Source organism: Diabrotica virgifera, chromosome 6 (assembly GCF_917563875.1).
Source record: "Diabrotica virgifera virgifera chromosome 6, PGI_DIABVI_V3a".
In the NCBI taxonomy this organism is placed as follows: domain Eukaryota; kingdom Metazoa; phylum Arthropoda; class Insecta; order Coleoptera; family Chrysomelidae; genus Diabrotica; species Diabrotica virgifera.
Window position 1 is genome coordinate 178,749,435 of NC_065448.1, and position 21,930 is coordinate 178,771,364.

Sequence of the window (21,930 nt, forward strand, 5' to 3'; positions counted from 1 at the left end):
GATCAACTGTTACCCAAAAAATTCGTGTTCTTCTGGTCAAAATACATAAAAAAACTTGGGTAAGTCCATCTACATAAAGGAGCCCGTAGCACCCCCTCCTAGACACAGCACTAACTTGTTTATAAGCCAAAAAATTGTTTATAACTGTAAAACATTGCTGAGGCTGCTTAAATAATCCGATTTCAATTCTGTAAAGTGCATTAGATAGGTGGAGTGCTTCTTTATATGTAAAAAAATTGACAAATCTTTGTATGTTCTAGTTTTTGTTGTGCAAGATTTTAAAAAAGTTAAATTTTTTAAAAAAAGTTTAGATTGCAAAATTATTATGCAAAATCTAGTAAGTAAATTTTAATGAAATTTGGTGTACGGTTTTAGCACAATACAAAAATTTTCTAAGCGAATTAGGATGGTTCCAAGTGTAACCGAAGTGATGGAAAATCATTGAGTAAGTACAGGCTTGTTTTGCCCCCTTATTTTATATTTATTGCTATTTTGAAGCAAGGGTGATAAATTAAGACATTTTTAACCAATCGCATCTGATAGAAAATTTAATTATCTTTGTTTTATTCCTATAGGAATTTGTTCTAAAATGAATAGTTTTTAAGTTATAAGCAAAAAAAGTAGAAAAAAAAAATGAAATTTTTTGAAGTTTTTAATATTTTATTTTTTTTATTAATGTTCTCCGGGCATATTTGAGAAGGAGCATAAGTCAATTATTATTAACGAAGTTATCACCTAACTTTATCCGCAAAAATTCGATTGCCACCTCTCACATCCACCTAAAAAGAGATCCTTCCTGGTCTAAGTGGCCACGACCTTTCCGACCCATTGATCGACTCTTGGCCGCTTCAGAGCACTGTTTGCACTTTTCATTCTATTTTCTGGTGTGTAGTAGTGGATCTAAGTTTCATTAACGGTTACCAATCAAAGCCAAAAGTCCGACGGATATAAATCCTTCATAAAGTCCAAATACCACTGAGAAGTGGTCACACGATCATATTTTGCCGGGCAAATGCGGCAAAAACATCTTGAACTTACCCAGGATACGTTCGTGGCATGCTGCGCGAATAAGTCTGTAATAATATATTATAGTTTAGCTCCCCGTGCGTGACAAGCTTAATAAGCAAACATCTTTCTATGTTCTCAGTATTATCAACAAAATAATTCAACAACTTACTTGTAACACAGCTCCAAGCTTACTTTCATTCTGAAGAACGACTTCTTCATTTTCATCTTCTTCAACTTCTTCGTCACTTTCTAGTACATAGTCCTCACCTTCCACCTCAACTATATCTTCTACATCGGCAGGCTCCTCTACAAACTCTTCTTTCTTTATGGTACTATCAGTCTTATCTTTTTCTTGTCTTTCAATATCACTCTTAACTTGAGGTAGAATATCTTCGTTGCTGGACTTTAATAAGGTACTGTCCACTTCTTCTGTAGTTTTCTCAAGGATCTTTTTACTGACTTCTACAACATCTTCAACGGTATCACTGGTTGTTTGTTGAACCACGACACCTTCTTTTGGTTTATCTTCACCTTCTGCGCTTATTTTTGAACGATCCCGTTTTTTGTCAACTTCTACAATTGCATCAGATGTCTGACTACCTAAAATATTAGACTCTGAAACTTTTTCCACCTCCTGTTCGTTGTTTTTTTCTAATTCTTTTGAAGTAGCAGGTATAATAACCTCTTCTATAACATATTCTTCTTTAATTTCATCAATAATTTCTTTTACTTCTTTTGGTTCGGGTAGATTATCTTTTTCAACGGCCATTTCTTCTCGTTCCTTAATTTTGATTAAATCTCTCTCTATTTGTTCAATTTGATCATCTATATATTCAGTTGATTTTGTCAAAGTTTCATCAGTTTTTGACAATAATTCATCTAGTTCTTTTTGTTTGTCTTGAAAAGTCTCGTTTACAGCATCTACCTTTTCAGCGATTAAACTTTCGACAGAAGCTAATGAAGATTGCTGTTTACTTTCAGTTGTAATATCTTCTTTCCCTACAGCTTCATCTTTATTTTCTGTAGATTCTTGCTCCCTTTCAGGATAGCCAGAATCGATAGCTTCCGCAATTTGCTTAATGCATTCCTCTGTTTCGCGAGCAACAAACTGTGAACTTTCTTTGGATATAATACCTTTTTTCCCTTCAGCTTCATCTTTATTTTCTGCAAATTCTTGACCCCTTTCAGGATAACCAGAATCAATAGCTTCTGCAATTTGCTTAACGCATTCTTCTGTTTCGCGAGCAACAAACTGTGAACTTTCTTCGGGCTCTTTTAAGAGTTCAATTTCAGTTTCTTTAGGGCTACCACCTTCAGCTTCTGCTATAATATTATCGATTTGTTCTTCAAGTTGTGCCATATCGATTTTCTCAAACTCCTCAGACACGTTACTGCTACTTCTGTCTTCGTTCTTCTTTCCGGAATTGGACGACTCGTCGGTGCCATTTTCTGTAAAAAAGAATAAAATTTCTATTTGAACAAACCATTGAAATTTGTTCTAGAATAAACGTTCACGCAGTGATGTGAATTTGTTTTTGTGCAAAGGATTCAATCAGGTACTGTTAGATATATTAATAGGATTGGATTCTAGTTAACAAGTTTCGTGTTATTACAGATTAGACCAAACTGTTGTGTTTTCGAAAAACATTTTATATCAGTACGTCACATGATGTGAAAACTATATAAATAGCATATATTATTTTAAAACGGACCCTACGAGATCAATTTTAACATGCCAATTGGCTTTATGTAAAAATGACTATCTATCTACACTAAGCATCAAAATTAACGCACCACCTTAAAAATGGGACATTTTTGATGTCTCGTATTTCCTAAACCTGTTGCACGATCTTAGTGATTTTTTTAGTAGATTATAGCTTTATTCTTCAAGAATATTGATGTAATAATATTATTGCTAAACAGGTAAGTGTCATTGTATACCGGGTGTAACAATGATAGTGTGTTTTTTCCTCAAAGTTTGGAACATCCTGTGGAATATTCTAGCGTATATAAATATGCTTTTTGATTCATTCGCTTAAGTGGGATAATAAAAAAGTTAGGTACTTTAACAACTAGCCATGTTATTCATAAATACGGTGTGTTTATAAATAAGTGCGCAAAATTTAAGGGGTGAAAAAATAATGATCGCATGAAAAAATAATGATCGTTTGCTTTATAAACATGTGCCCACAAATGCTTCGTTTCCGAGATACGGGATGTTGAATTTTTTCTTGCAAACTGACGATTTATTTATTGCTCTAAAACCGCTTGAGATATGCAAATGAAATTTGGTAAGTTTAAAGAGGTAGTTATTGCGCATTTTTTGACATATAATTAAGAATTTTATATTCACCATTGGCGTGGATACGGGATGTATCTAAAATATACTCGTATAATTTAGATGAAAAATACCCGTATGCACGCCAATGGTGAATATAAAATTCTTAGTTTATGTCAAAAAATGCGCAATAACTACCTCTTAAAACCTACCAAATTTCATTTGCATATCTCAACCAGTTTTAGAGCAATAAATAAATCGTCAGTTTGTGAGAAAAAATTCAACATCCCGTATCTCGGAAACAAAACATTTGCGGACATAAGTTTATAAAGCAAACGGTCATTATTTTTCATGCAGAATTATCCCTTAAAGTTTGTCGCACTTATTTAGAAACACCCTGTATTCAGGGCCTATTTTACCACTAGGCCCGTGAGGCACCTGCCTCAGGCCCGCATTTTAACGGGACCCGGGAAGATCAACAAAAAAAAATTTATTGCAATAACAAAATAAATTTTCAAATTTCTTTTATTTAACGAAAAGGAACACTGGAGAAACGTTTTTCAACGAATAATAGCAACCATTAAATTTTTGTCCAAGAACGGTCTATCGTTTTATGGTTCAACAGCCAAATTATTTACAAAGGGAAATGACATAAATATACAGTGTGTCGCATTTAAGATGACGACAGCCCTATATTTTGGCTATGAAAATAAATACAGATTTGAAGTTTTCCACAGTCATACAGATTGAATGTTCACATTTTTTAAGATACTCGGCTGAGATTTAAGTTTTAAACGCAGTCTACTTCGACTCCACAAACAGGGTAAATTTTCGATATTTTGCTTCGCGTTAGAGATATCGGAAAAAGTTATTTGAAAACACAAGTATTTTAAAAAATTTAAACGCAGAATGAAAGACGGCATTATTACCGAGGACTATTACCGAAAACTTCTATAATGTTTATTTTAATAAGTTACAGGGGTGAAAAAAAAAAGAGAAAATTTAGTGTGATTTTGAATTTTAAATGTCTCATTCAAAACTTTTTGGCTATTCTAAGGGACTTTAGGCCCTCGCTCGGTAATAATTTAGTCTTTCATTCCGCGTTTAAATCTTTCAAAAATACTTATTACTTTTCTCAGGATTCGAAAAAAATTAATGCATTTAAAACACATTGGAGCGACATTTTGCGCCTATGCCCGTAATAAAAATATAAATTTCTGGAGCAAGTGCAACTACATATATTCCTATTATTATTATTTCGGTCCCATAAATCATATTTAGGGGCCCGAAAATTGTGTAGTGCCTCGGGCCTAATTTGCACTAAAATAGGCTCTGCCTGTATTGATGAATAACATTGCTAGTTGTTAAAGTACCTAACTTTTTTATTATCCAACATAAGCGGATGAATCAAAAAGCATAATGTTAAGAAAGCGTAAGGCTACAGTGGTGCTTTAATTTCAATATTTTATATACGCTAGAATATTCCACAGGGTGTTCCAAACTTTTAGCAAAAAACACACTATCATTGTTACACCCGGTATACAATGAAACTTACCTGTTTAGCAATAATATTGTTACAATGATATTTTTGAAGGATAAAGCTATAATATACTAAAAAATCACTCAAATCGGACAACAGGTTTAGGAAATACGAAAATGTCCCATTTTTAAGGTGGTGCGTTAATTTTGATGCTTAGTGTATAAACGTGTGAAAATAGCTCTATTTATCGTTATATTCTCCAATTTTTTAATTTTAATAAGCAGAATTTAATATAGATTCGATACCCTTAATCGAAACGACCATATCGAGACCGTCACGGGACGAGAGGTGGTTCTTGGTGGTCCTCGTAAAACAGCTAATTTCTCACTTATGGTGGAGATTTAAGATGCATATCTTTGGATACACTCGTAAAAAGAGTACATAATTTTATTCTAGACACTGACGAATACTTGTGAGTTATATTGCATTGTTTGTATGATAATAGCTGTAAATTTAGATTAGGGCAAATAGACTAACCAGGGCGGTAGTGTATATTGTTCGTCCGCTATAACTTTTCCCATGCGTCACGATTCATTTTCAAACAAATTAAGTCAAAACATAAAGTGAAACGAACGAACGTCGATGTGTATATATATTTTGTATACTGTATACTATATACTACACACATCGGCGTACGTTTCACTTTATATTTTGACTTAATTTGTTTGAAACTGAATCGTGACGCATGGGAAAAGTTATAGCGGACGAACAATACATATATGTTTATATTCGTATAACAAAGTTCATAAAAAAACGGGCAGAACCCACAAAAGAAGCAGCGGAATATTGAAAGACTTCTTCTTTAATTGCCGTATCTCAATCGGAGGTTGGATATCATTATCACTATCTTTACTCTAGCTACTGCTGCTCTGAAGAGTTCTATAGAACTGAATTTAAACCAGTCCCTTAAATTCTTCAACAAGGACACTCCCCTTGTTCCTATACTCCTTCCTCCTCTTATCTTTCCCTGTATGATCAGTCTTAGCAGTTCATATCGCTGTCCCCTCATTGCGTGTCCCAGATATTGCAACTTTCTTATATTTATTGTATTTATAATTTCGTATTCTTTGCCTATTTCTCACAATACTTATGTGTTAGTTTTTTTCTGTCTCCATGCTATTATAAGCATCCTCCTGTAACACCACATTTCAAAGGACTGTAGCTTATTTATGTGTTTTTGCTGCAATCTTTTTTTACTCTCAGATGTAATCCAAGGTCTTTGTTGCAGATAATTGTTTTCATTTTTACAAAGGCTTTTCTTCCTATTTCTATCCAATCTATCTATTGAAAGACAGTGATAACCAAATCTTTGTCGGACTAGCAAAATAAAGTAGGTACTGAAAAGAATACGCTACGACCTTGTTTAACGACTAACAGCCAAAGTGAAAACGAAAAGAGTCCCATCATCACTATAGAAGAGGTAGAACATGCTATCTTAAGAAGAAATGTGAACAGCAAGTCGACGATACTCAATTCTACATCACAACTGCTGCATCAGGAACTAGCAGAAATATTCAGAGCAACTATGCGACAGGGATGTATATTATCCCCACTCATCTTTAATTTGTATTTTGAAAACATCTTCTAAGACGTTCTTAAAGATACTAGGTCTGGAATCAAAATCAAAGGCAAAACAATAATACCGGGTGTCCACTTATATTTTCCCCCATTTTAACTGCCTATAACTTCTAAACGGCTCAAGATAGAAATATGCGGTTTTCGCTGAAATGTTTTATTTTAGTAAAAGATTTGTCTGAATGGATTGAATTTTTTATATCGCTTTCAAATACAAAAAGAAAAATGGCGGATTTTTGAAAAAAACGTTGACTTTTTTTTAATGGAACACCCAGTATATTTTTTTTTGTAAATTGAAAGAAAGGTCATTCACCTATCCATCGATAAAAAGTTTTTCAAAATCGGTTGTCAAATGACTGAGTAATTAATTTTTAAAATGAGAGGTGCAACGTGGATATCACATACCTAAATAACATAACTAAGCGAATAATTGATGTGATTTCCACATTGCATCTCTCATTTTAAAAATTAATTGCTCAGTTATTTGACAACCGATTTTAAAAAAATTTATATCGTTGGATAGGTAAATGACCGTTTTTTCAAGTTTTTAGATAAATGACCATTTTTTATATCGCTTTTAAATAAAAAATGGCGGATTTTAAAAAAAAAAACGTTGTTGACTTTTTTTATTGAAACACCCAGTATATTTTTTTGTAGCTTGAAAAAACGGTCGTTTATCTATCCAGCGATATAAAATTTTTTAAAATCGGTTGTCAAATGACTGAGCAAATAATTTTTAAAATGAGAGATGCAATGTGGAAATTACATAACATAATATCAATTTGCTTAGTTATGTTATTTAGGTATGTGATATCAACGTTGCACCGCTCATTTTAAAAATTAATTACTCAGTGATTTGACAACCGATTTTAAAAAACTTTATATCGTTGGATAGGTGAATGACTTTTCTTTCAATTTACAAAAAAATATACTGGGCGTTCCATTAAAAAAAAGTCAACAACGTTTTTCTCCAAAAATCCGCTATTTTTTTTTCGTATTTGAAAGTGATATAAAAAATTCAGTACATTCAGACAAAACTTTTACTAAAATAAAACAATTCAGCGAAAACCGCATTTTTCTATCTTAAGCCGTTTAGAAGTTATAGGCAGTTAAAATGGGGGAAAATATAAGTGGACACCCGGTATAACACGAAAACAAAACCAACAAATGAAAATATGTACATGGAATAAGGCAGAGGGGCAGGAAAAACAAGCACGTCGATTAGCAATACGACAAGAGATCAATATTTAGAAAATCGTATAGGTACCTTAAAATGGACTGGACACTTATTTAGAAGATGGACAGAAGGGCTACATATCTGGAGGTCGAGAAGAAAAAAGTTAACAGAAGACGTCTGGTGAAATAGAAGACCTTTTGAAGACATACATCCAAGAATACAGTACTTTTATTAAAATACTTTTTATAGGATATTATGGTGGTGATAAAAGATTGCAAAATATTATTTTAAACTTGTCCATAACTTTTCTGACAGATAAAAAGAGACAGACTAAAATCTCTAACAAAATTGGTAAAATTATTATTCATAATTAAAATTTTATATAGTTAAAAATTATGTTGTAAATCACCTAAAACCTTTTCGTGTTTTTCGAAAGAGAAAACATTTTTCGAAAACACAAAAACAACTAGTAAATAATCCAAACTATTTAACATACCCAGATTTTTCTAAACGACTTCAACGATATATACAGCTACAAAGTAGATGGAAGATATAAAAGAACAAAATTTGAAAACAAAAAATATATTTCAACAAAGTAACATTGGTTTTACATTTTCTACAGTTTATTCTAGAAAAAATTTCTGTGGACAAAAGTATTCTGTAGCATACTTATTGAAATCGTGTCAGTAAATATTATAAAATAAAATGTAATTATTTGTTTTAATTTCACCATTTAAGCAAGAATAAGGTTTGAGTTTTGTACTCTTGGATGTTATTATAAAAAATATTACATTCAAAGTTGACGTATTTATTTAAGACATTTGTCGTTGAACGAGAAGGATTGTCAGTTGAAAGTAAGAGGTATAGACAACATCGTAAGTAGGATAGACCAAACAGCTGAATCACGATAGATACTCCATTACTAATTGCGATTAAAAAAACAATCTTCTTCTTTAGCTGCCGTGGCCGTATTCAGGTCATCATGTTCACAAGTTCGTGACACCTTTCTCTATCGGCTGCTGCGCGAAATAAGTCTTCTACTGTGGAACCACACAATTGTTTAATATTACACAACCATGAACGTTTTTTGACCAATTTATCTCGTTCCCTTCACTGTTCCTTGTATTATAAGGCAAAGTAGGTCCTCTAATTATATGGCCGAATTATTCTGTTTTTCTCCTCTTTATGATGTTTATGAGCAGACGTTCTGAATTTATCATTTGGAGAACATCTTCATTGGAAGTGTGCGAAACCCAGGATATCTTTAGGATTCGTCGATACCACCACAATTCGAATGTGGTGGTTTTATTTAGCATTGTGGTTTTTAGGGGTGTTCCCTAGCAATCGTACTAATTGGACGTGTGTAGTTTCGCTCCGTAATTAAATTCCAATTTTGGGTGGTTTCGAGTGTAATCTGCATACAAAAATAGTGCAAAGTTTATTAAAAAAGACCTTTATGTAAGTAACTAATCAGTTATACTTTTGAACTGTATTAATAAATTAATAATCAGTTTATCGCCTTACGGATAAAAGTGAAACTTCTGAGTAGTCGATACGAGTTGAACTTTTTGCGCAGGACGGGTCATTAAGAACGATAAACAATTATCAACAAAAACAATAGGTCGGTTATTCAGGTTTCGGTAAAACTGTACAGAATTTATAAAGGCTGTAATTATTTGTTTATTATTTCGATATTGATTGTATTTATATTATTAACACGAGCGGTCGAAGTCGAAACGGATAGGGATCGAGAAATACCTTGCTACTGACTGTAGAGGTGGGTGCGGCGCTTTTCGCGATCCGTAACCATTACAAATATTTATTAATATTTTAATCATTTAAATAAGAAGAAAGATTGCTGAAGGTAAGGTAGCATTACTGAAGACGGCAAAAGGAAAAGCAAAGAGAAGATGAACATATTTAGCAGGAGCAGAAAAGTGAACCGAACACCAGACAGGTCGAGACCATCAACGAATGAAACAAGCAGCCAGAACGAAATGATGGAACTGATGAAACAATTAGCAAACGATAATAAAAAGAAAAACAAGGACCTAGAAGATATAAAAAATACAATGGGCAATATGATTGAGGAGCTAAAAGAAATAAGGAAGGAGAATAGTGAATACAAATTACAAATGAAAGAAATAATTAGAGAAAATGAAAATCTAAAGAAAGAAATGGCTACCACGAAACAAAAAATAGACAAAATAGAAATAACCTTGGAAGCATGTCAGAAAGAAAAGAAGAAAAATAACCTAATAATGAGAGGTTTACCAATAGACACAACGGAAGCAGAGCAACTAAAATACGATGTAGAGAACTTCATAGAGAAAGAGATGGGAGTAAAATCAGAAATAATTAGAGTACAAAAGATAAATGAGACAATGTGTGTTATCGAATGTAAAAAATTTGAAGATAAAATGAAAATACTGAAAGCCAAGGGAAAATTAATGAACTACAAGCAACACCGAGTATACATAGAATGTGACCTAACACTAAAAGAGATAGAAACACAAAGAAATCTTAGGAATATAGCAGCAGATGAAAGACTGATGGGAAAAGGACAAAAATTGGCTATGGTTTCATAATTATTGAAGGCATTAAGTGGAAATGGAGTCCTAAAACAAGCCGGATAGAAAAAGTAACATACAGCCCAACACCGAAAGGTACAAATGGGTTTACTGATTAAGTGGTTTTTAACGTCCATGTCTCATAACCATACAATAAAAGTGACCAGACATAAAATTTCAGGTCCTTCTTGCGAATATTCATTGATAGGTTTCGGTTACATAACACTGGTTTCCAGGTCATAAAAGCCTTACGTGATATTTCGATCCTGGCCATTATCTCTTCATCACAGTCGCAATTTACATTTAACCAGCTGCCAAGGTACTTGAAATGATTCAACCATTGCAACTCCTCTCCATCAAGAGAAAGCACACCTTGATCTACATTAATTTTCCAACTGCCATACACTTTGTCTTTGAAATCTTGATTTTTAGGCCTCTCCGATAACTTGCTTCACTGACTAAATATCTAGAGATCTTGTAAATTTTCTGCAAGAATGGTTGTGTCGTCAGCGTATCGATACTGTTGATTACTTCTCCGCCCAGTCCCAGTCTTACTCCCTCTTGTCTGTCGGCCAAAGCATCCCTAAAGATTTCTTCAGAGTACAGATTAAAAAGACTGGGTGACCAAACACAACCCTGTCGTAGTCCACTTTTGATGGGTAGTTTTTCATTACGACTATCTCCAACTTGGAAAGAGGCAAGAGGCTACTTGATTGTAATATAAGTATTTTAGCAGTCTTATATCGTAGTGGCAATTGAAAAGTGTATCGTGTTGTACTCAGTCGAATGCCTTCTCGAAGTCGATGAAACAAACATAAACGTTCTTTCGGAACTCACAACTTTTTTGTAAGGGAACTCGCATACAAAATAGTGCATCTCTAGTTCCTAGATCATCTCTAAATCCAAATTGCTTATTGCACATTCTACTTTCACATAGAAGGAATACTCGGTTTTGTATAATTCGTAAAAGTAGCTTAAGTGCGTGATTCATCAAATTGATTAGTCTAAAATCGCTGCATTTTGGTGTGCCTGCTTTTCTTTGGTAATGTTATAAACAGTGACTCCAATCAATCATTTGGTATTTTTCCTTCGTTTTAAATTCTGTTAAAGAAAGTGGTTAAGTAGGTAATGTTTTCCTTGTTCAAAAGTTTAAGTAGCTCAGCAGGGATTTGATCTGGTCCAGATGCTTTATTGCTTTTGGCTTGCTGTATTGTTTTTCTGACATCGTCAAAAAGGTCACTAATGTATCTTTCCAATTCTTTGTACTGTTATTCTACGCCAGTCAATGATATTACCTCCGAATTCTATCCTACTACATGGATTTTAATCAAATTTTGGACCTAGTCTCTACTTATCTCCTAATTCAAAGTCTACCCTATGCCGATGTGCGCTTCTATCTTGGGGTGGTTCCCACCTCTTGTCGGGGGTGGAAAATTTTTTGGTTATAATAACCACGGAGGTGGTTAAACAACTACGGAAGTTGCTAGAGAACCTAATTCTAAGCAAAAACTGTTCTATAATTATTTTTTTAAAACTCAATACTTTTTGAGTTATTCGTGGTTAAAAATTGGCCATTTTCATTGAAACATAACACCTTTTCGAACGGTTTTTTGCGAATACCTTAAAAACTATGCATCCAACTAAAAAAACTATTTACAATATTTTTATAGCTTGTAAAAAAACAAAGAGATTAGTTCCATCATAAATCTTCTAGTGATAATACAAAAAGAGATATGGTAGGTGAAAAAAGTTTTTTTTTTGTGCATGCTCAAATCGGTGTATTATAATACTCGAAATAACAGAAAAACGGTTAATTTTAGGTGTATAATGCTACCAGTACCTTCTGTAGTGCTTGAAAAGACATTTAAAATGAGCACTATTAAAGGCCGATTACATTCAAACTGAGCAAGATATGCTGTCAAAAAAATTTATGACTAATGTATTTTAAGAAAAAATGAGAAGTATATTTAACCCCTCATCCACCAGAATTTTAATGCACCTTTTTACTTCTACAATACCTTTTATTATACGCAGTGTGCAAGTACTTGGAAGGGGAAACGAGAAACGACCCTGCGCGAGTCGCGGAGAAATATTGCAACGATCTTAAATAATTCATATTGTCAATTGAAATTGTCAAATTGACGTATATTTCATACCTTCTGTCAATGAAGCAGAAAAATTATATATTGCTCCACAATATTGATATGATATGCAATTATTATATAAAGGTAAATTTAATTAATTTTATTTTGCTTGCAGTACTGCATTTTAATAACTAATTTTATTTACTACATACAATTGTTGACGTTTTCATAACATAACCTGAATCTTATTTTTTCTTCTTATTATTTTTTTGGACTATGGCCTTGACAATTATCCAGTAACCAGGACTAATATAATTGGCCAATATAATTAAAAGTGCGAATTTTAGTATAGAGCGTAGAAATAGGGGTCGCTTTGCCGAACTTGCACGGTCCCAATAGTGTTATTTCTATGTTCAAAAAGTTGGACGGGTTTAAAATGAATGGTTTTTGAAAAAACTAAAATCAATTTATAGAGCGCATTTTTAAATTTTCTTAAAAATCTTCCTTTTCTACATATAACTTGAAAATGATAAGAGATACAATAATAAAAAACAAAACAAAATTTTTATCTAATAAAAGCCTACATTTTTGTGTGGTATCTTTTTTCGTATCTCTTATCATTTTCGAGTTACATGAAGAAAAAGGAAAAAATTTTAAGATAATTTAAAAATTCGCTTTATAATTTGATCTTATTTTTTAAAAAAACCATTCATTTTAAAGCCGTTTATCTTTTAGAACATAGAGATAAAACTATAGTAAAAAGTAGTGTACAAGGAAAACGATGCATTTAAATTATGATGGATGAGGGGTTAAATATACTTCTCATTTTTTATTAAAATACATTAGTCATCAATTTTTCTTGCAGCATATCTCGCTTAGTTTGAATGTAATCGACGTTTAATATTGCTCATTTTAAAGGTCTTTTCAATAACTACAAAATGTATTGGTAGCATTATACACCTAAAATCGACCGTTTCTCTTTTATTTCAAGTTGAATAAACCGATTTGAGCATGCACCAAAAAAACAAACTCTTTTCACCTACCATATCTCTTTTTGCGTTATAACTAGAAGATTTATGAAGGTACGTGTCTCTTTGCATTTTTATAGGCTACAAAAATATTTTATATAGTTTTTTCGTTAGATGCACAGTTTTTGAGGTATTCGCAGAAAACCGTCCGAAAAGGTGTAATTTTTCAATGAAAACGGTTAATTTTCAACCACGAATAACTCAAAAAGTATTGAGTTTTCAAAAAAAACTTATAGAACAATTTTTGCCTAAAATTGAGTTCTCTAGCCACCTCCGTAGTTATTTTAACCAAAAAATTTTCCGCCCGCGAGAAGGGGTGGTAACCACCCCCAAGAGAAAAGCACACATCGGCATAGAGTAGCCTTTGTTTCTTGAGCTAATTTCTACTCACTGTGAAAATATCAAGTAAATCGATGTAGTAGGATGGAATTCGGAGCCAAATAGCCTCGTTGATTGCCCTATTCATGATCACAAATTTTTCCGTCTTCATTTTTAAGTACGTCAGCATTTTTCTGTTTTCTACATCCGGAGGTATATTTAAGTTTCTTGTGGAGGTCTTCTATAAAAAAAGCAATCGACCAGGTAAAAATGACAATTACAAGGACATTACAAGATATTCTGAAATCAAAGATGCTGTCGAGATAATCAAAGATTCAAAAATATAGAAGAGGTCAGTAATAACATACGACTCGGAAAACTGGGCCATAAAGAAACATCATGAACTAAGATGAAGGCATTTGAATGCAAAAAAGGAGAGAAATAGGATAACCGGACAATATCGAATTAGAACAAAGGAAAATAATCAGAAAACATGTACAGCCAACCAAGCAAAAACACACTGACAAAACGGAGGTTTAAGTGAGCAGGACATGCGCGTAGAGCCCATGAAAAATCTAACGGATATGGGAGGAGAAATCGGTTCGCAAAAGACCCTTAGGTAGGCATAGATTCAAAAGGGGGATACCTCAAAGATTTAAATGTCATGGAAATACATTGCATTGGAGGAAAAATATGATGGGCCAAAGTGAATGGAACAAATGATACAAGCAGCAAAGACCCAGGAAAGGTTGTGAAGCTACAAATACGAAGAGGGAGATAAAGAAAGAGTGAGAGAGTGAAGGGGGTAGATTATTATTGTAACAGATATGCTTGCAAAACGTTGCCGATAGTCTAATAGAGAATTGTGCGATACCGCTGATAGAAAAAAGAGAATACAGAAGTAATGAAATTACTACAAACATTGAAACGAATAAAAAGAAGAATCAACTGAATTATAGAACCGATGTCATGATCAAGCTCTAGTTGACCCTCGATCTTCCCTACTATGTGTTGTCAGTCGTTCCTGATTGTTGCCAATCGTTAACATTCAGCCAATCTTCAAAACATTCATAAAATATTATTTCTTATAAACGAACCTCCGAACGAACTAAAATAGACATATTTATACAGGGTGTAACGCAAATACAGGTCATAAATTAAATCACTTATTCTGAGACCAAAAATAGTTGGAATGAACCTAATTTACCTTGGTACAAATATGCACATAAAAAAAGTTACAGCCCTTTGAAGTTACAAAATAAAAATCAATTTTTTCGAAAATATCGAAAACTATTAGAGATTTTTTGTTGAAAATGGACATGTGGCATTCCTATGGCAGGAACATCTTAAAAAAGAATTATAGTGAAATTTGTGCACCCCATAAAAATTTTATGGGGGTTTTGTTCCCTTAAACCCCCCCAAACTTTTGTGTACGTTCCAATTAAATTATTATTGTGGTACCATTAGTTAAATTCAATATTTCTAAAACTTTTTTGCCTCTTAGTATTTTTTCGATAAGGCAGTTTTTATCGAGTTGCGTCTTCTTTTTTAATATGTTTACATAAAAATTTTATGGGGGTTTTGTTCCTTTAAACCCCCCAAATGTTTGTGTATGTTCCAATTAAACTTTTAATGCGATACCATTAGTTAAACACAGTGTTTGTAAAACTTTTTTGCCTCTTTGTATTTTTTTGAGAAGGCACTTTTTATCGAGATATTACTTCTTTTTTAATATGGTTCAAAATATACCTAAAAATGTAAATCATAAATAAATTTTCGTATTATTACCAAGTCTCCATAATCGTACTTAGCCATATACAAATATGTAGTGGATTTGATAAATATTCAAAATATCTCGATAAAAACTGACTTTTCGAAAAAGTACGGAGAGGCAAAATAGTTTTTGAAATATTGTGTTTAACTAATGGTACTACAATAATAATTAAATTGGAACGTACACAAAAGTTTGGGGGGGTTAAAGGAAGAAAACCCCCATAAAATTTTTATGGGGTGTCCAAATTTCACTATAATTTTTTCTTAAGATACTACTACCATAAGAATGCCACATGTCTATTTTCAATAAAAGATCTCTAATAGTTTTCGATATATTGGAAAAAATCGATTTTCATTTTGTAACTTCAAAGGGCTGTAACTTTTTTTATGTGCACATTTGTACTAAGGTAAGTTAGGTTCAATCGAACTATTTTTGGTCCCAGAATATGTGATTAAATTTATGACCTGTATTTTTGTTACACCCTGTATATAAAAAAACCTTTTGAAGTCAAACAATGAAAAAATTTGCGGTAAGAAACGTAAATATAATTTTGAAATATGATTCCACAAAACTGGTGAAATTAAAACAAAGAACAGGTTGAAGCTCGATGAACTATTATACACGAAGCTTTTTGGATGTCTATGGCTGTACCTATATAACTTAAAACTAAAAATATTTTTTTAACAAATAAATATGAGGAAATATCATTTGGTCGGTTACTAAACTAATTAATAACAAGGAAAAATATAGTCGTTGTTTAAGTAAATAAAGAAATTCAACAATTCATAATTTTCAAGTTTAAAAAAGATGAATAGAACAAGAGTAATATATAATTTCAATTGCAATATAAATGTACCCCTACAATACCAAGAGATTTATCAGTACTAACTCACTAAAAGATGAATATGAACGGCGTAAAACAGAACAGAAAGAAATTCTCCAGAGAAAGCCCAAGAGGAGAAAAAAGCATGGATTGAGCTAAAAAACGCTGGTGTGACTCTTTAAGCGATATTGACGATTGTAGAATTAAACCTTACTAAATGGCATTTCTGAGAAAAGTTAAAGGTTACACGTTACTCGATAATTGAACCCAATGTCGCAGGTGAACAGAAAAATATAAGAAACTATAGAGAAAGATTACATGTACGGAAAATGCCTCACGAAAAGGAGCAGGTTTATACTGCAAATTTGAAGGCCGATGAAATACATAAAGACTAAACCCATAATGTGGAGAAGAGAAGAAGAATTGTACAAAAATAACTTGTACTTAAAAAGTTGAAGGTTTATGAAAAATACTCATTTTATCAACACTTTTTCATATTTTAAAATTTAAGGCACTATATCCTTCCAAATTGATTACAAAATTATACAAAAATTGAATGTTTAATTCATTAAACATCTTCAACGATTTCTTTATTTACTTAAAACTTTCTTAGCCTATCACATACATTTTTTTTGTTGTCTATCATCATTCACAATAGCTATTTCTTCAGTCCTTGTCTTTTTAGTCTTTAGAATTTTCAGTTTATAACAAGATCACTTTTTGTACTTACCGGAAGAATCCAGACTAATGACGGACAAAGTCATCTTTCCAGCCAGAACTACTGCCGGATCTTCTTCGGCGTCGACTTTTTGGGCTTCTGTGGCGGAGTCAGTTACCAGAAGATGCGATTGAGGTGGTAGGGAGCCTTCCAAAAAGATTTCCTACAAAATTAAATGAAAAATAAGGAAATCAAATATGGCCCAATAAATGGAATCTAATATGTACTAAAAAAGACAAAAAGAATTTATAAGACACTTATTAAACCAATACATGCTAGTGAAATATGGGTGCTGAAAAAAAAACAGACTGACCCTTTAGAGCAGTGTTTCCCAAATTTGTCAAAAGGTAAAAAGTCGAAAGGTTTGTCAAAAGGCAACTAAAAATCGGTGTACGAGACTAGAAAGAAAATTCGGTTGATACAAGCAAATAGAAAGAAGTGAGAAACACAATCATGTAAATGTAAGGACTTTAGAACGAAATGAAATGTATAATCTATTCATATGGCAATGTACTTTAATTTTTATTTATAATTTGTAAAACGCAACAAAAATATGAAAGCTAAAAAATACAGAGAATAAAAGTTAAAGAAAAAATAGGCAAAAATGAGAACAAGAAAAGCTGGGACAAGTAAGGAGAAAAGCAGTAAACAAAATGTAAAATTGTTTCATAGAACAATGAAAAACTAACGAAGCAACAAAGAAATAAAGCTAAGACAAATAATGACCAAAAACGAAGCAATATTAACCAACAATAATGATATATGTAATAGAAAGATGGAGGAAATATTTCGAACAACTGTTGAACAGAGAGCAAGGAAAAGCAAAGGAAAATGAAAACAACCTAATTGAGGAAACATAATATATACAGCAAGAACAAGCGATAGAAAAGAAAAAGACTGGGAAAGGTCCTGGAAGCGGTGACGTTAGTCCAGAAATATTGAAATATGTAGAAAAAAACCAAAAAAATGTTATAAATCTTATATCTAGTGTGGAAGAAAAAAATATTGCATAAAGAATGGTCAAATGATAAATCACAACTTCTTCTTCTTCTTAAGGTGCCTATCCGTTACGGATGTTGGCGATCAGCATGGCTATCCTAACTTTGCTTGCTGCTATTCTGAATAGTCCGGTTGTCGATGTAATAAACCACTTTCTCAGGTTTTGAAGCCAAGATATTCTTCTTCTCCCTGGTCCTCTCTTTCCAAATACCTTGCCTTGCAGAATGAGTTGCAACAAGCCACATCTCTGTTCATTCCTCATAACATGGCCCAGATATTCTAGTTTGCGCTCTTTTATTGTGTTAATAATCTCGCATTCCTTGCATATTCTACGTAGAACCTCAACATTAGTCACACGATCCACCCACGAAATTCTCAAAATGCGCCTGTAACACCACACCTCGAATGCTTCGAGTTTCCTCAAAGAAGCCTCGGAAAGTGTCCAGGCCTCTACTCCGTATAATAACGTAGAAAATACATAGCATCTGATGATAGAGATTTTGGTAGCAAGAGGTAAATAGTGGCTTCTGAAAAGAGACTTCATCATTATGAACGCTGATCTCGCTTTTCCTCTGCGTTGTTTTATTTCACTTGAGTGGTCCCACTGGCTGTTTATGTTGGTACCAAGGTATGTGTAGCTGTCAACCCTGTCAATTAGTTGTTGGTTTACCAAAAGCTGTGTATTTAATATTTCGCGCTTACTGACTACCATGTACTTTGTTTTTTTCGTATTGAGATCAAGTCCGTATTCTCTACTTATATCTGATATGCGCGACATTATTCTTTGCAAACCATCTAGACTGTCTGCAAAAACTACAGCGTCGTCGGCATATCTAATGTTGTTCAGACACACTCCATTGACTAATACGCCTTCCTGTAGTTAAACAGCACCTTGGACAGGATGCATCCTTGCCTCACTCCTCTATCTATGGAGACTGCCTCTGTCAATTGGTCATCCACTTTAATATTGGCAGTTTGGTTGTAATACAAATTATATATGATTCTCAAGTCTCTATCATCTACTCCCGCTTCTTTCAAGATGTTTATGAGTTTATCATGTTTTACTCTATCAAGCGCCTTTTTGTAGTCGATAAAACAAATATCCGTACCTCAGAGCAAAACTGTATTAAGTCCAAAATTTCAGTTTTTTACTTTTTTAGCTCACTGGGCTTAAAATTTTGCGTTCTATTCACTGGTGTTACTTTTTCGTTGTTTCGACTGAAATTGGCCAAAATAGCCTTGTATGAACAGTATTAAGTCCACACTTCACTTAGAGCAAAACAGTATTTTCTGCACTTCAAATGTATTAAATCCAAAATGGTGTATACGTTTCCCAGGGCAAAACCATATTATGTCCAACAAAATGTATCATGTCCCACATAATGCAATTCAGGCAAAGCATTAAGTCCACAATCTTTTAAAATTTGGCAAGTATATGCCTCAGAGAGCACAAATTCACCGACAATTTTGAAATCATGCGGCAACGATAGATACAAAAAGACAGTTTTTATGTTCTTATTTTGAAAAAACCTGTATCAAAAGAAAAAGAGAACGAACAGGTGCTCAAGCTAGCCATTGTAACTGGAAATATTTTTTTACTATTGAAGAAAAGAGACTCTAGATATTTCTCAATCTATTGTTAGATGTTCACTTGAAAAAATGCAAACAAGTGGAATTTTAGAATGTGACAAAAGAGGAAAGCAGCCATCTAAAAATAAAGTAAAGAGTGAGGTAGAGGATAGGATTCATGTGCATATAATGGCCTATTCCATATGAAAAATCAGATTATAGTCGAAGAAGGACGGCGAACAAATATTTAGGAGGTCACTAAAATATTTCTACAATGTTTAGATTATTTTAGGAAGAATAAGATTTAAAAAACATTCCTTCGGGCGAAGTAGACAAAGAATGGTTTTACAATCACATTTTTAATACAGAATTTAATTTATCATTAGCTGTTCCTTCAAAAGACACTTGTGATAAATGTGATGAATTTCTAATCAATCTAAGCATTGATTATAGACACGGATCCGTGTCTATAATCATTGATCTAAGATAGTCAACGTCTGAAGCTGAGTGAGAAACATCACAAGTGCATGGTACAAATTGGAACAAATAGACAAGGAGATGTTCTTCAATAGTCCTGGACAAAAAGTTTTAACGATAAATTTACAAAAATGTCTTCTTTGCCCAAAGCTAACTGATCCTCAAAATTTTTACCGTCTAAAACTCTGGTATTTTAATTATTCAATTTATGATTCAACGGAAAAACAGGCGAACTGTCTAATGTGGGATGAATCGATTGCTCAAAGCACAACTTCTATTGTTATTTGGACCAATAATTGCTCATCCCAAAACCGGAACTTACAAATGATTATGTGCTACTTTTATCTAATTTAGGGATATCCACATATTATAAAAGAAATCACTCATAAATTCCTTTTGCGAGGGCATACGCACATGGAGGTGGATAGTATACACTCAGTTATAGAACGAGAGGCTAAAAATGCCATAATTTTCAAATTATTATTTACTATTTGGCAATTTCTAATCTTAAAGACTTTAACAAACTGTGCAATTCTTACGATTCGCCGTTTTAAAATAAAAATAAAACTGAGAATAATGAAAAAAATTTAATTTCACAAACAGTGTGTATATAATTCAGAATTCAGACAAGAAAATCCTGGGATTCTGTACCTTAAAACAGATTTCGATTTGGAATTTAAGAGTGTAGACTTAACCGAAGAGTTGGTAGAAGAAATCATCAATCTGTAGAAAATTCTCTGATTTCGTTGAGAGATACCTTAAATCCTAAAAGTACTAAAAAATTCAATGATTTTCTGCTAAAGTGGGTTCCAGCGAGGATTCACGATTTTTTTCAGACTCTAGTGCATAAAGACACAATTCAAATTACTGATATAGCGGCAGTAGCACTGCATTTGTTAAGTTCTTAATTATTTTTTTATGGACTTTAAAAAGTTATTGTTAATTTTTTAGTTAATAAAGTACAGTTGCGTTACAACCATTTCTGTTTTTTTTTTAATTCGACTTTTTAAGTAGTTTTTTTAGTACTCGTATTAATGGTTTTGTTACAAATACGTCCGTATAATATTTTTAGTTCTTTATATCCAAACATTTCCTTAATTTTGTAAAATAGGTATGATATTTTTCGTAATAGAGCTCCGTCTTTGCCATATGATAGGTAGCAAAATTAACATTAAATCACAGTCAAAAATTTATTTTTCAGAGCGAAAATGTGTTAAGTCCATTTTTCCAAAAACAGTAATTTTCAAAAAATTTCCTTTTTACTGGTAAAAAGAACAATGATAATTATTCACATTTATAAGAATTTGCTAAATAAAATTTAATGTATTAAATGGAAAATGTTACAAAACATTAAAAATAATTTTTATTTTCGCTCTCCTGTAAAATTTACATTTTGTGACTTAATACACTTTTGTTCTGAGGTACGGATATACACGTCACAGTCAACATCCCTGCATCTTTGCATAAGCACTTGGACAGCGAATAGAGCCTCTCGGGTGCCTAAGGCATCGCGGAATCCAAACTGCGTCCATGATACCCGTTCTTCGCATTATTTATATATTCTGCCGTGTATCACTTTCAGAAACGTTTTGAGTAAGTGGCTCATTAGGCTAATTGTTCTGTAGTCTTCACATGTTTTGGCATTTACTTTTTTGGGTAAAGTTACGAAGGTCGACTTTAACCAGCTTTGGGGTATTTTTCCAGTTACGTATATTTTGTTGAATACAGTTGTTATCCATTTTATTCCTTGTTCATCCATAAGTTTTAGGAATTCTACATAAAACTGGTCAGGCCCTACAGCTTTACCATCTTTAGTTGTTTTAATAGCTGACGTGACTTCTTCAATGGTAATGGTAATCGGGGTCCTGTTTGGCATTCAGTGTCTTCAAACATAAATCACAACAGAACATAATTAAAATGTATCAAACTCCGAAGTAAACAAAATGGTATATACTTTTATATGATACAGGAGAAATGTCATTACAAAATATT

The 21,930-nt window shown here is 32.8% G+C and overlaps 1 protein-coding gene across 5 annotated transcripts in view; it reads right to left on the minus strand.

Moving 5' to 3' along the window:
• Positions 1–21,930, minus strand: part of LOC126887050 (glutamic acid-rich protein) — a 141,821-nt gene that overhangs the window by 7,305 nt on the left and 112,586 nt on the right. For all 5 annotated transcript variants that reach the window (XM_050654372.1, XM_050654370.1, XM_050654368.1 and 2 more), the window contains 2 exons: positions 16,906–17,056; positions 1,178–2,457 (listed from right to left, as the gene is read on the minus strand). In XM_050654372.1, coding sequence (XP_050510329.1) covers positions 1,178–2,457; positions 16,906–17,056 — 1,431 coding nt within the window. The remainder of the gene's footprint in view (positions 1–1,177; positions 2,458–16,905; positions 17,057–21,930) is intronic.